Below are 14,676 nucleotides of genomic sequence, written 5' to 3' on the forward strand. Positions count from 1 at the left end.
GGGTTGTCAAATTATTCTGTTATTGTGATAATCAATTTGACATTCGGCTTCCCTTTGTTCTATGCAATTGCTCGGTTGCCACAGGGACTGTTGTCCCCCAAGGGCAGGCCGAGGACAACCTGGCGCCTGAGGTAATGCTGTGTAAGTGTTTTCGTGAGACACATTTTACCTTATTGACCCGACTCTAAAAATATCTCTTCATGGAGTGGTCTGGTGGTGCAGAAGCATCTTCGTAAAACCTACACTATTTTCGTGAATCAGAGCATATGGAGCACAAAGCATTCTCCAGAGGGTATAAGAGCAGAGTTAATGGAAGCGGTAGGAGACACAAACAGTCAACTTGTTTTTGTTTGTCTGCAGATGTCATGCTGGAACAAGATCCCTTGGGCCCCTTGGCAGGAACTATTCCTTGGGGACTGAGGTGTGTATGTTCGAAAGTATATGAGCACACCTGGGATCTGGATGTTGTTTAAGACAGTGGACAACTAATATCAAATAGATGCAGATGACAATGTACATGCTCCGCATAACTATTTTCTCCTGCCATTCTCTTGGCTGATTGCAAACTATACTAGACAATATTTATGAGCTTCGTTTTGTTTGTGGCGGCCCGGTAGTCCAGTGGTTAGCACGTCGGCTTCACAGTGCAGAGGTACCGGGTTCGATTCCAGCTCCGGCCTCCCTGTGTGGAGTTTGCATGTTCTCCCCGGGCCTGCGTGGGTTTTCTCCGGGTGCTCCGGTTTCCTCCCACATTCCAAAAACATGCATGGCAGGCTGATTGGATGCTCTAAATTGTCCCTAGGTGTGAGTGTGGGCGTGGATGGTTGTTCCTCTCTGTGTGCCCTGCGATTGGCTGGCAACTGATTCAGGGTGTCCCCCGCCTACTGCCCGGAGACGGCTGGGATAGGCTCCAGCACCCCCCGCGACCCTAGTGAGGATCAAGCGGTTCGGAAAATGGATGGATGGATGGATGATTGATTTTAAAAACCTCATCTAAATCGAGTCCGGTGGAATTGGTTTACTGTTAAATATAAACGGAATGACTACCCTCCACTGGCCGAACGACAGAGTTGCACTGTCTTGTAAGGACAGTGGAGAGATCAAATTTGTCAAGCATTGCAGGGACGGTATTCGTTCATGTTCACAATGTAGTTTATTTAGTAGTTTAATTACGCGAACCAGCACTACTATTACTACTGTATGCGTTTTACCCAGGTGTGCACGTGCAACCGTGCAGTAAATTGGAAGTCTGTGTCTGTGACTTACGAACCCTACATAATTAGAATAGCAATTTGTGTGATTAAACATGAGCGTGTCAACGTAGTCGCCTCTTTCCTTTTCGCTCGTAACGTCGAAACGCAGTACGGGGACGGGCGTGGTCGGTGCCGGTTGCTCACTCCGAATCTGTGTGCACAGTATCACACAGGCAGGGGACGGCGGAGGCGGTGGCGACGTCGAAGGCGGCTGCGGGGAGAGGCAGGGCTGGCGTTACGGGGACGGGGGTGGTCGGTGCCGGTCGCGAGACCGGATTCCGAACCCCGCGCGGACCTACGTGCCCGCCCGCGGCACGACCCCGCTGGGCCGGTGGCGCCGGCGCACCCCGGCCCCGAATCCGCAGCGGGATCCCGAACGCCGAGGAGGAAGGAGGGCGGCGGAGGCGGCAGCGGCGACGTCGAGGGCGGCCGCGGGGAGAGGCGGGGCGGACTCGGGGGGCCGGGGGCGGAAACCGGCCAACGACCGGCACCGGACCCCGCTCGTCCCTGCAACCCCCGCCCCGCCTCTCCCCGCGGCCGCCTTCGACGTCACCGACCCCCCCCCCCCCCCCTCTACCCCACCCGCGCGCCGACGTTCCGTCTCCCTAGTCCACCCAACTCTTGTCCGGTGACATCTCCCCGCCGTTGCCATCGCGAGCCGGCCGCCCTCGGAACCTTACCCCCAGCCACCGGGTACCCACCTCTCTCATTGAACCCTCCGCTCAGACATTGAACCCCCCACTCACCGCCCCTGCCGCCCGACCTCGCGAGGCCGTCGGCGGCAGCGCACCCCGGCCCCCAGAGTCCGGAGCGGGGGGAAACGAAGATAGGCGGGGGGAGGGGGGGGCTTCAGTGTCTCCCACCCGCCGACGAGATATTGAACGGGGGGTTCACCACCCTCGCCGCCGTCCCAGCGCTCCGCGGCCGGCGCCGCCACCGCCGCCTATCTTCGCTCCAGACTCGGGGGGGCGGGGGGGGGGGGGGCGCCGCCGCTGCCGACGGCCTCGCAGGGTCGGGCCGCGGGCGGCGGAAAAACCGGCCAACGACCGGCACCGGACCCCGCCTCTCCCCGCGGCCGCCTTCGACGTAGGTCCACGCGGGGTTCGGAAACCGGCCTCGCGACAGGCACCGACCCCGCCCGTCCCCGTAACGCTCGCCCCGCCTCTCCTCGCGGCGACCTTCGACGCCTCCGCCGTCCCCCTTCGCCCTCGGCGTTCGGGATCCCGCTCCGGACTCGGGGCTGGGGAGCGCCGCCCCTGACGGCCCCGAGGGGTCGGGCCGCGGGCGGGCGCGTAGGTCCGCGCGGGGATCGGAAACCGGCCTCGCGACAGGCACCGACCCCGCCCGTCCCCGTATCGCTCGCCCCGCCTCTCCCCGCAGCCGCCTTCGACGTCGCCGTCGCCGCCGTTGCCATCGCGAGCTGGCCGCCCTCGGAGCCTTGCCCCCAGCCACCGGGTACCCAACTCTCTCACCGCCTGCGGAGGTGAGCGGGCGGTTCAATGTCTCCCACCCGCCGACGAGACATTGAACCTGCCGCCGTCCCACCGCGGCCGGCGTTGCCGTCGCCTATTTTCGTTTTCTCCCGCTCCAGACTCCGGGGGCAGGGGTGCGCCGGCGCCGCCGCCGCCGCCGAAGGCTTCGCGGGGCGGGCCGCGGGAGGGCGCGTGGGTCGGGGCAGGGGTCGGAAACCGGCCAACGACCAACACCGGATCCCCGCCCGTCTCCGTGACGCCTGCCCCGCCTCTCCTCGCGGCGACCTTCGACGCCTCCGCCGTCCCCCTTCGCCCTCGGCGTTCGGGATCCCGCTCCGGACTCGGGGCTGGGGAGCGCCGCCCCTGACGGCCCCGAGGGGTCGGGCCGCGGGCGGGCGCGTAGGTCCGCGCGGGGATCGGAAACCGGCCTCGCGACAGGCACCGACCCCGCCCGTCCCCGTATCGCTCGCCCCGCCTCTCCCCGCAGCCGCCTTCGACGTCGCCGTCGCCGCCGTTGCCATCGCGAGCTGGCCGCCCTCGGAGCCTTGCCCCCAGCCACCGGGTACCCAACTCTCTCACCGCCTGCGGAGGTGAGCGGGCGGTTCAATGTCTCCCACCCGCCGACGAGACATTGAACCTGCCGCCGTCCCACCGCGGCCGGCGTTGCCGTCGCCTATTTTCGTTTTCTCCCGCTCCAGACTCCGGGGGCAGGGGTGCGCCGGCGCCGCCGCCGCCGCCGAAGGCTTCGCGGGGCGGGCCGCGGGAGGGCGCGTGGGTCGGGGCGGGGGTCGGAAACCGGCCAACGACCAACACCGGATCCCCGCCCGTCTCCGTGACGCCTGCCCCGCCTCTCCTCGCGGCGACCTTCGACGCCTCCGCCGTCCCCCTTCGCCCTCGGCGTTCGGGATCCCGCTCCGGACTCGGGGCTGGGGAGCGCCGCCCCTGACGGCCCCGAGGGGTCGGGCCGCGGGCGGGCGCGTAGGTCCGCGCGGGGATCGGAAACCGGCCTCGCGACAGGCACCGACCCCGCCCGTCCCCGTATCGCTCGCCCCGCCTCTCCCCGCAGCCGCCTTCGACGTCGCCGTCGCCGCCGTTGCCATCGCGAGCTGGCCGCCCTCGGAGCCTTGCCCCCAGCCACCGGGTACCCAACTCTCTCACCGCCTGCGGAGGTGAGCGGGCGGTTCAATGTCTCCCACCCGCCGACGAGACATTGAACCTGCCGCCGTCCCACCGCGGCCGGCGTTGCCGTCGCCTATTTTCGTTTTCTCCCGCTCCAGACTCCGGGGGCAGGGGTGCGCCGGCGCCGCCGCCGCCGCCGAAGGCTTCGCGGGGCGGGCCGCGGGAGGGCGCGTGGGTCGGGGCGGGGGTCGGAAACCGGCCAACGACCAACACCGGATCCCCGCCCGTCTCCGTGACGCCTGCCCCGCCTCTCCTCGCGGCGACCTTCGACGCCTCCGCCGTCCCCCTTCGCCCTCGGCGTTCGGGATCCCGCTCCGGACTCGGGGCTGGGGAGCGCCGCCCCTGACGGCCCCGAGGGGTCGGGCCGCGGGCGGGCGCGTAGGTCCGCGCGGGGATCGGAAACCGGCCTCGCGACAGGCACCGACCCCGCCCGTCCCCGTATCGCTCGCCCCGCCTCTCCCCGCAGCCGCCTTCGACGTCGCCGTCGCCGCCGTTGCCATCGCGAGCTGGCCGCCCTCGGAGCCTTGCCCCCAGCCACCGGGTACCCAACTCTCTCACCGCCTGCGGAGGTGAGCGGGCGGTTCAATGTCTCCCACCCGCCGACGAGACATTGAACCTGCCGCCGTCCCACCGCGGCCGGCGTTGCCGTCGCCTATTTTCGTTTTCTCCCGCTCCAGACTCCGGGGGCAGGGGTGCGCCGGCGCCGCCGCCGCCGCCGAAGGCTTCGCGGGGCGGGCCACGGGAGGGCGCGTGGGTCGGGGCGGGGGTCGGAAACCGGCCAACGACCAACACCGGATCCCCGCCCGTCTCCGTGACGCCTGCCCCGCCTCTCCCCGCGGCCGCCTTCGACGCCGCCGCCTCTGCCGTCCCCTTTCGCCCTCGGCGTTCGTGATCCCGCTCCGGACTCGGGGGTGGGGAGCGCCGGCGCCGACGGCCCCGCGGGGTCGGGCCGCAGGCGGGCGCGTAGATCCGCGCGGGGTTTGGAAACCAGCCTCGCTACAGGCACCGACCCCGCCCATCCCCGTAACGCTCGCCCCGCCTCTCCCCGCGGCTGCCTTCGACGTCGCCACTGCCGCCGCGGTTGCCATCGCAAGCCGGCCGCCCTCGGAACCTTACCCCCAGACACCGGATACCCAGCTCTCTCACCGCCTGCGGAGGTGAGCGGGGGTTTCAATGTCTCCCAACCGCCGACGAGACATTGAACCCCCCGCTCACCACCCTGCCGCCGTTGCTGCCGTTGCCTATCTTCGTTTTCTCCCGCGCCGGCGCTGACGGCCCCGCGGGGCCAGGCCGCGGGCGGGCGAGTAGGTCCGCGCGGGGTTCGGACACCGACCCCGCCCGTCCCCGTAACACTCGCCCCGCCTCTCCCCGCTGCCGCCGCCTTCCCCTTCGCCCTCGGCGCCGGCCGGTTAAGCCAAGCTTCCCAAAATATGGATACTGTATAGGTTGAGTGTATGTGCTAGTACTGACAAACAAACCAAGTCAAATGTTCCTTCACATTGACCTTTCGTTTTGTTCCTGGTAGCCTTACATCTTACACATCATGGAGGATTCCGAAGTCTTGCTCGAGAAAAGCTCATCCTTGATGAGTAAAAAATAATGTTGGATGTAACGTTTCAGTGATGTATGTTTTTCACTGTACTGTTTTTTCAAACTTTATTTCACAGATTTCAGCTATAATGACGACAACAAATGCATGGAACCCAATTAACAGACAAAACCAACAGGAAACAATAACAATTTTACCCAAATTCACCCAAATGTTTTCATCTACATTTTCTTCAGTAAAATAAAACACATTTCTACTTTAAGCGAACAAAGAGGGCAGACAAATCATTTTCAAACATTATTTCGTCACTAAATTAAAACACTGCTCTGTTTTTTTTTGGGTTGCTGCATGCCATTTTAAAATACATTTAGTGTGTGTTATATTCCCACTAACTTTTCTTGTGTGACGTCATGGCCGTCATCTCCATGGCAATAACGATTACTCTAGTTTGTGTCCGCTTCCCTTCCATCGTTCATTCCCCAAAAGGTGGATAGCTCTCATACTCTGAGCTTTTAACACGGACACTGTTAAACATTGACACACAAATTAAACCACCTTCAGATTTTGACAATTCCTTTGGCTCACACAAGTAAACTGCTGCTATTTACTGAAACCCATACAGATCCATTCACAAGGTTTGACTTTCTGTACATTTTAGCGTCTCATTGATGCAAAAGAAAAGTACTATGTAATTCCATAACTGCATTTCCTTTGACCATTCCGTGCATTTCCTGTGATATCAGTATGCCAGAAATCTGTCTGGAAATATTATGCTACATGACATATTTTGTCCCTAGATAGTTAGGTTGCCATGGTAGCAAGTGGTATCCTGGATTGTTTGCGCAAAGGATCCAGTATCAGATTGTTTGCAGTCGGAGCCTTGTTGCCTTTCGGGTCAAAACATCCCCACTAAGAGGGCAAGCAGAGCATGCTGTGAGCCAGCAGGTTTACCACTCGCTGTGCGGATACGGAGCATCCTGCATCCTGCATGCCGGTCACTGCTAAGCCTCAGCCATGGAAATGCCTCGCTGGATTGGCAGAAGCGGTCCCCCTGTCCCCCTTTTTGACATGTCGCGCAAAGTGAAACGGAGGGGCAATGAATGAATGCAACTCAATGACTTGAATGCAAGCTTAGTTGGCCATATAAATTAAATGCACTAATGAACACGATAGTGAACCTCTTCATATTCATGTTTTAGTAAAACACGTTATCAGTTTTGAAGTGAAGTGGAAACTCCACACTGCTGGTTGGTTGTCTGTCTCACGCGAGTCAAACAAAGCCGAGGAGCGACATCTCCTAAACACCCACATAAGTGCCGTTGTAAAAGAATGGTTTGTCTGTCACACAATGACCTACGACCGCTGGCGTCCACCGTTGAACTTTGGGCTTCCCTTCCGGGCCCGGTCGGACGATGACCGTGCTTCTCGATGTGACCGAAGGGTCCTCATCAAAGAAATTAAAAGGTCGGAGGAAGAAGCCCACCGCGTTGCCAGGTGTTGCCGTGTTGGGGATATCTTCTGAATGAGGCACATGCAGGAAGCCCACCGTCACCCAAGCAACCAGATCCTACTCACAAGAAAGACAACATTCCACTCACATTTGTCATCAGCCTACATAACATGTTCATTGAAGTGCTTGAACGTGTAAACAGGAGGAAAGAAAATGCCAGCATATGCCTTGACTTTGCACAACCTGATATGACTCATCACGAAGTGTTCCAGACAGTCCCAACAAATTGAAAAATTGTGGAAAATATTACTGGTTACCTGGTTGACAATATTTTCATTGTTGCGGATGGAGTCCTCAAATGCCACGACAGGTTTCCAGGGGTCATTCTGATTATAAATACTGCTGCTGGTGGCCTCACTATCTTTATGACGGGTAACGGCCAGAGGATATCTGACGAAAACAAACATTTATCGTATCATCTGGCAGCCAAAGAGAAAACAAATTCTCGGTCCAACACACAAAAAATAATACCCGGCCAGCTCTATAGAACCCCAAAAAATAAATCTACTTTTTCGCAAATGGAATTACCTTGACCAACTGATGCCGTTTTCTTCTTTCCAGCCTCTTGGAAGCACACTGTCACCATGCGAGTTGAACTGAATACGGTAGCCCTTTGGATGTCCCCACTTATTTTTCTCATTCGTGTTGTAAAAATGGACAAAACGAGGGAACTTTTTGCCATAGCGGAAGGCGGCAGAACGCTCCGTCTTATGTTCCGTCCAGTTGAGTTTTGATTGGACGATGAAATTCTTGGGGCTCCAGGGATTTGTGAAGTTGACGTATTTCAAATTCATACTCTGAAAGCTGTTCTCCCGACCTGTGTAGGAACAAGTAATAGTAGAAACACACTATGAAGCATCTGGCTTTACTGTGCACACAAAAGCATCTTTTGCAATCATCAGCGATTAGATTTCAAATTGAATTGGTTTGTTTCCACTTTAACTGCCTTGGGCTGCGTCATAAATGTAATCTATATGACCTGTACAGTCATTCTGACTCAGAATGGGACTGATCATTAGAATGACAGTGCAGAGGTGTAGTGTTCCTGCGTGGAGTTTGCATGTTGCCTGTGTGGGTTTTCTTTGGGTACTCTGGTTTCCTCCCACATTCCAAAAACATACATGGCAGGTTAATGGAACACTCTATAAAGTGTCCCCAAGTGTGAGTGTGAGCGCAAATGGTTTGTTTGTCTATGTGTGGCCTGCAATTGCTTGGCAACCAGTTCATGGTGTGCGAATATATCCTTCTTACCGGCAATGTCCAGGTCAACTTTGTAATTGATGAGATGCGTGTGCAGGTTTCCCAGCACATGGCTGTACACCTTGCGGCCATACTTAAGTCCATTTGGTGTGAAGAAAGTAGCATGGATGTAGCCAGTGGCGCTGACCTTGACCTCCATCACCCCATTTTGGTAGAAGATGAAATCCCAAATGTAATCATAGTTGTAAACAGTTGAAGTGGTCCGTAACACCAACACAGTGTTGTCTAGTCCTCCGTAGAAGGTATACCTTCCCCCAAATGCATTGAAATGTCTTCTCAAAGGCAAAGCTGTGGTCATCTCAAATATACAGAGCGCATTTCTAAAGCGCACTGGTTTGTCAGTGTCAAAGTAGTGGTAAAGGTCGACAAAGGTGGCAATTTCTGGACAGTCTATTCCAGGGGCTAGCTCAAATGATAAGGCACCCATGCCCCAACTTGTGTCAATATATTTCGTTTGCATGCCAGCAGGAGTGTCACCAGCATAGAAAGCAATCGCTTCTTGGAGGCTGATCTCATAGGCAATCCGTTCTCCATTAAAACGGACGTCAAAGACCTGAAGTCCGGCTGATGAACGCACCCTGTAGGCGAACGACCATCCGGCATATTCAACAAAGTTGCCATCAATGTGATAGCGACGCCCTTGAGGCTCGACAAGTTTTGGGCCGTGGACATTCGTGGGAGTGTTGCTTTGACCCCGAGGGATGTAGGTGGAGTAGAGATCAGTGTCATCATGATGGGGTAGACGGATCTTCTCCACAGCTCCCGATTCATACTTTTCAACCAAGTCCTCCACACTATCAAAGTACATACTGTTATACCACACTTTCTCAACAGTCCACTTATCTGGATCCAAGTCTTTATGGTTGATAAGTATTTCAAACCCAATGGGATTAATATAATATCCTTCCACAAACTTGACCAACATTATCCAGGACCTCCTCTCACCTGAAGCCAGTCCTCGAGGGGCAATGTCGATAAATTCCAAACAGCGATCGGAGCAGTTGGTGAATGTAAATCCTCCTGTGCTCTCGAACAGAAGCTTGTGAGCTTTTGTTGTGAATTTGCCAATGCTGTGTTTGAGATGGCCATACTCCATTCCTGTCATTGGCCTTGACTCGAATGGGATAGGCCTATCGCCCTTGAACTTCTTGACCTCGTGAGACTTTGGAGATGGTAGCGGTCCGACAATAAACTCAGTGATATTGGGCTTGGTTTGGTTATTAAATTGGATAACCACACGGGCTTGGCGCGGAGGTCTGGCCTGACCGCGGTCCAAGGCCCTCAAGGCTTCAAGCTTTTTTGGAACTTGGAGCTCCATCATCAGGATGCTGTTCTTTTTGAGAGCCATGTTATCTGCATTGGTGAGTCCAAATTCTGCAATTCCATGGAGGTACGCCCGGACGGCCTTCATCTCGCGAGGTGTCAGGTCGGCAAACATGGGCGCACCGTGATGAGCCCAGTCTCGTACTCTGGAAGCCTCACAAGCAGCCAAGCAGAACAAACACAGCAGACTGAGCAGCCTCATTGCTAAAAGTCAACAGAAAAAAACAAACAATTAGGGAAGACAAAGAAAGAAAGCATCAAAAGAATAATATCAACAACAATAACAAGTTCCATTCCAATTGACCTTTCAAATTTATAGAACTGAATTGGTCACTCTCTTTTTATGTTGCTGATGTATTGTTGGGTTTTGGGTTTATTCAAGATAAAGTACATAGTTACAATATGTCTCTGTCAAAATGTCAAGTTTTCAGCTGATTCAAATTTAATTGGCTGTATTGTTTGGTCAAAATATTTACTGGTGTAATTAAGATTTAGTGCTCGCTGCAGTTCCAGTCTTACTTCAAACATTTGACAGAAAAAAACATTTACCAAACTTGCCGGCCTTAGCGTGGCAAAACAAGCTATCAGTGAGTCAGGAAAGTCAACACAAACACATTTACTCAAGGACACTAATATCACATTAAAAAAACAGTCTGCAATATAAATAATGTATCATTGAAAGAAAAACAGGAACTGCCTTCATAACTGATAAAGCTGTGGAAAAAAAATCATTACGATTACAGTAGGGTAAGATTAAAGGGGATAAGGACAGAGCCCTGATGCCATCCATCCATTCATTGGCAAGCAATTGATGCCCACACACAAAGGTTTCTAATTGCCTACGGATGCAGCAAAGCACCTTTTTCTATTATGCCACGCTATGATTGGATTTTTGAAACTATTTCCCTCAGTTCAACATAGTTTCAAAGCACTAAGATGCCACCAGATGCAGACAAAGCATTATTTTTACAGTAGACATGGCTCATTGAGTTTTTAGGCAAATCAAGTAAGTCCCAAAACAGGAATGGTTGCCTGCATTATTAGTTGCAACCGTCTGTTTAACGTCTTTCTGCCAAAGTACTATTGCAAATAAAGAGCAGAATATTGCAACATGACTTATTCCTTTCAAAAGGCAATGACAGATCACATTTTTGGAAATAATGTCTGCTATGTTTGTTCTACTCGGCTAAAGTAAGGTGTAGGGTGGTGACAGCTGTGTTTGAGCCCTCATTGTCAGGCCGGGAGGTCAGAGAGAATAGATTGGTGACTCTCTCGTTCCCCAAGGCTGTGCACAAGCTTCATTCAATAAACCGCTCCATCACCCTTCCCGAAATGCCCCTCTTTACAGGATTAGGCTTGGACAAACATGTCTTTATTCTGTGACCAGGGCTCCGCTACCCCTGACCGTCACCTCCCACGTTCTATAACGTTTGACGCTGTGAGGTGACGGAATGTGTCCGTCAAAGAGCCGACGTCCAATTCCAGCGCTTCCAGCTGTGACCTTCCTCTCTTACCCAATGACCGAAGGTTCAGATGCTACTGTACGTCCTTCGAGTCGACCCCCGCATTTAAAAACCATGCTTCAGCCCTTTCAATAGGTAAAATATAATTTCAGTGCAGACTGAATAACAATAATAATTGAAGGAAAAAAATAATTGAGATCTAAAATACTAAGTACATTCTGTGGGGGGGGAAAAAACATTTCAGAAGCACTTTCAAGGTAAGAACTTTTTTTTTAACATTATGAGAATTTTAGAGTCAAATCTTTAATCTATTTAAGTTGCTCCGGTGTCCCACAGCAATTACATTAGCTTTCATAAGTTTCAAATGTCAAATGTATTTTTTCTTGTGTTTGAGTTGGAATTTGTTTTTGTTTTTTATGTTTTTTCTGAAACGGTATTTATTGTGTTTATTCCCCCACCCCCAGAGTAATTGAAGCATGTGTTGCTGGACTGTGGAGGCACTGCTACTGACCCTGGTTGGACTGCAGACAGTTATGGGAAAAGGGTAAGCATATAAGATACAGCAAATGCATATTTGAATGGGAACACATTGCATGCATTATTTAACAATGAAAAATGTATACAAAGCAGCACATATTAAATCTACTAAAACAATTTTACAAATCCTACAATATTAACTTTATATTTTGTCCTGTAACAGTGTTTTTGTTGGATGTAGTGGGAAATCAGACATGCATTGGGGAAAAAAAATGCTCTCCTCCATCACGACCAATGTTAAAATACAGTAATGTAATAGGCCCAAGTGTTCATGGAAAATGAGACTTAATTCTCCCAAAATATTGAACATTACACCGATTTTGAACATTAATAATGCGCTTCAGGCTTCAATCTCAATGTAAAAATTTGAATACAAAGCAAATAAATATTATACATAATATATTAAAATGAAGAGTACATGTAAATGCATTACCCCTAAAAGTTCAATACAACTGAACTGTATTTAGGCAAAGATTCAACTAGTGGAAGCCCCTACAGCACAAATTGGGTACCACATTTTGAGCATCACTGCACTAGATATTTTTTTGAATACAGGCTTTATAGTGGGTGTATGGACGGGCGGTTTAAAGTCGCAACAATAATTAACTGACATCGATATTTCCTTCAGACACTGGTGCGAACACACAATACAGCAAAAAGTGGATCTGGTCCTGACCCCGCGCCTGCAGCTGGAGGTGAGCTGCTCTGAAGTGTACCAGTATAACACCCAAGGCTGGAGACTGGATGTGGAGTCCATGAGGTCGAAGTATGGCGGCGATGATGGCATAGCGCTCTACTATCAACAGCACGGTCTCAAGGCACTCTGCTCGTTGTACAAGTAAGTCATTCACTGCTTTTAGAGCATTAAAAGGGAGGGTGACGGAAAGCTGGTTGAGCATTTATTCGATGGAATAAGCCCGTCCTCACTAGTTGAACAACTCTGGCATACTAGTCAGACAACTACAGTTTAATAGTGAGGCAAAACGTGCTACATGTACTACACTTCGCGAGTAATGTTGGTCGTGTGCAAAACCTCTGCAGTGGAATGCTATCGGTTCAGAGATGCCGTCCACTTTTTTTATGATAGGAAATAATGGAAATAGTCTTTTTCTGGGTCAAATAGTCACCACCATAAAAGCCGTCATTCATTATACGGCTTCACTTGCTGCAGGGGAAAGGCTGACTACTCCAGCGATTTGTTGCCAGCGACTCACAGGGCGTATATGAAGACAGATAAATAGTTACACTTACATACACACCGTTTATGTTGTATATTATTTTCTTTTAAACTTTTGTGTGTGAGTTTTAATTACCGGTACTCTATAAGAGCACAACTTTTTGAGTGGGTCACCATTCAAGTGGGTTAATGTGTGCCTTTTATTGTGAAACAATCCCCCCCCCCCCACCCTCACCTGACAACGAAGCCGAACATTAACTGAACTGCATCACCAGTCCTCCAAAGATGATTAACTTCTTGATCTATAGATCCCAAGGTCCATATGATAGTGAGCTAAGAGTGACTTATCAGTCGCTAAGACATTCAGCATTTTTTCCCGCACCCATTGAACACCCACACGCAAACGTTGGTGCATTAAATGCGTAATGCTGAGCTTTTGAGTTTGTATCTCATGTTTTCATTCAATAACAACAAGTTTTATGTTGACGTCTGAGTATTCATCCGGACTCACTTTCCAACACCTCAATTGAACATCCACTAATTAGACCGACTGCGCACAGTTTATTAGTTGGGGGTTCAAATTCATGTGTGGATGTTCGCATGGTCTCCCTGTGCTTGCGTGGGTTTACTCTGAATGAAATTCCTTCCACATTCCAAAAACATGCGGGTTACTTGAGGTTCACTGAAGACTCTAAAATTGCCCAAAGTCAGATGGGCGAGGATCCAATGAGAATAAGCAATACAAAATGGATGTACGTGGTCCCGTTACTTATTTCGATTATTTTTTACAGTAGAAAATTTAATAAAAAACATGAATGAAAAGAAAACACGGTAATTACTGCGTGCCATCATATGCCGCTGGACATATTCTTACGACGATATGCAAACTGGTTCCATGCGCGCCGTACGTGAACCAGAAACGTCGTTTGTCAGACCCTTGCAATTAGGAACCCTTGCGCTGGAATATGTGTCTAATGACGAGGTTCGGAGCTGCGGAAAAAGATGTGAAGCATCATGCACAACATGCCGCTATTTGTTTTTGAATAGGCAGTGGCAAACTCGTTTTCCCTTTCACCCCATTGTGATAAAGTTACATGCAAATTCTCGATTCACCCGCGCGTGAAAACATCTCGTTGTACAGTCAAGTCAACACTTGTTTCTCGTGATAGGACGTACTTGCCAGTGTCGTCGACCTCGCTGCGTGTGTCGAGTAATCCCGCTCGGGAATAGTTTATTTAGTGATGAGCGTATTGAGGCTTTTATGATTTTGGTGGGGCGACGTCATGGTGACGTAGGCAGTCTGGTTTCCACCCAGCGCGATGCGTTTCAGCATTTCGTGAAATGCGTTGCGCATTAATAATCCGTGTATTGTATTTTTAATTGGCAATCGAAAAATGAGGCAATGGCTCATTATTTTGGTCATTTGGGTGTCGGATTGGAGCCAGCGAGGACCCCCCCCCCCCAACCCCCCACCCCAACACATTTTGCAGGAAAGCTTGGCGCTTCATGTTTTTTTCTCAGCCCGGAGCACCAAGGTTTCAAAATGTGTGAAAGTAAATGTATTATTGCAGTGGAGGGGAGCTGTCCATTTCCTCTTGGCCCTCCTTGGACACAGGTTCTTTTATTTCTCTATAAGGTGGAAAAAAGACCCAACACCACGTCGTCTTTTCTGCAGTTTATCACAACACTATACGAATCGATTCGGGCTTCTGAGAGTTTTAGATTTCGTCAGGACGCAAAGGAAAAATACAGTCTCACGTTTATATATTGATAATATGTGAATGAGAGGCAGGCAGTCCGACCCCTTATGTAAAAGTCTGACACAAACAAAGGTCAATGCAGTTCGATTTTGACATGATGACAGAGTCCAGACTTTTCCTGCTGTGCAAAAATCTCGAGATAAGAGTTCCTTTTTCAGGGAAACTTGACAGCCTTCAGAGACTTTCCCGAGAT

The 14,676-nt window shown here is 51.8% G+C and overlaps 2 protein-coding genes across 2 annotated transcripts in view; one reads left to right on the forward strand and one right to left on the reverse strand.

Moving 5' to 3' along the window:
• Positions 1-5,546: 5,546 nt before the first annotated feature.
• Positions 5,547-13,979, reverse strand: aoc1 (amine oxidase copper containing 1). Its single transcript, XM_086101919.1, has 5 exons — positions 13,900-13,979; positions 8,215-9,750; positions 7,492-7,780; positions 7,221-7,353; positions 5,547-7,020 (listed from the first exon to the last, which is right to left on the reverse strand). Exons 2-5 carry the CDS (start codon positions 9,746-9,748, stop codon positions 6,751-6,753), a joined length of 2,226 nt encoding a protein of 741 aa, XP_085958045.1. The 5' UTR covers positions 9,749-9,750; positions 13,900-13,979; the 3' UTR covers positions 5,547-6,750.
• The window catches only part of sspo (SCO-spondin), a 46,680-nt gene continuing 43,489 nt past the window's right edge, over positions 11,486-14,676 (forward strand). The window contains exons 1-2 of the mRNA XM_086102563.1: positions 11,486-11,553; positions 12,175-12,384. Coding sequence (XP_085958689.1) covers positions 11,486-11,553; positions 12,175-12,384 — 278 coding nt within the window. The remainder of the gene's footprint in view (positions 11,554-12,174; positions 12,385-14,676) is intronic.

This window comes from Hippocampus guttulatus, chromosome 21 (assembly GCF_054856545.1).
Source record: "Hippocampus guttulatus isolate MCC_2025c chromosome 21, RoL_Hgut_1.0, whole genome shotgun sequence".
NCBI lineage: Eukaryota > Metazoa > Chordata > Actinopteri > Syngnathiformes > Syngnathidae > Hippocampus > Hippocampus guttulatus.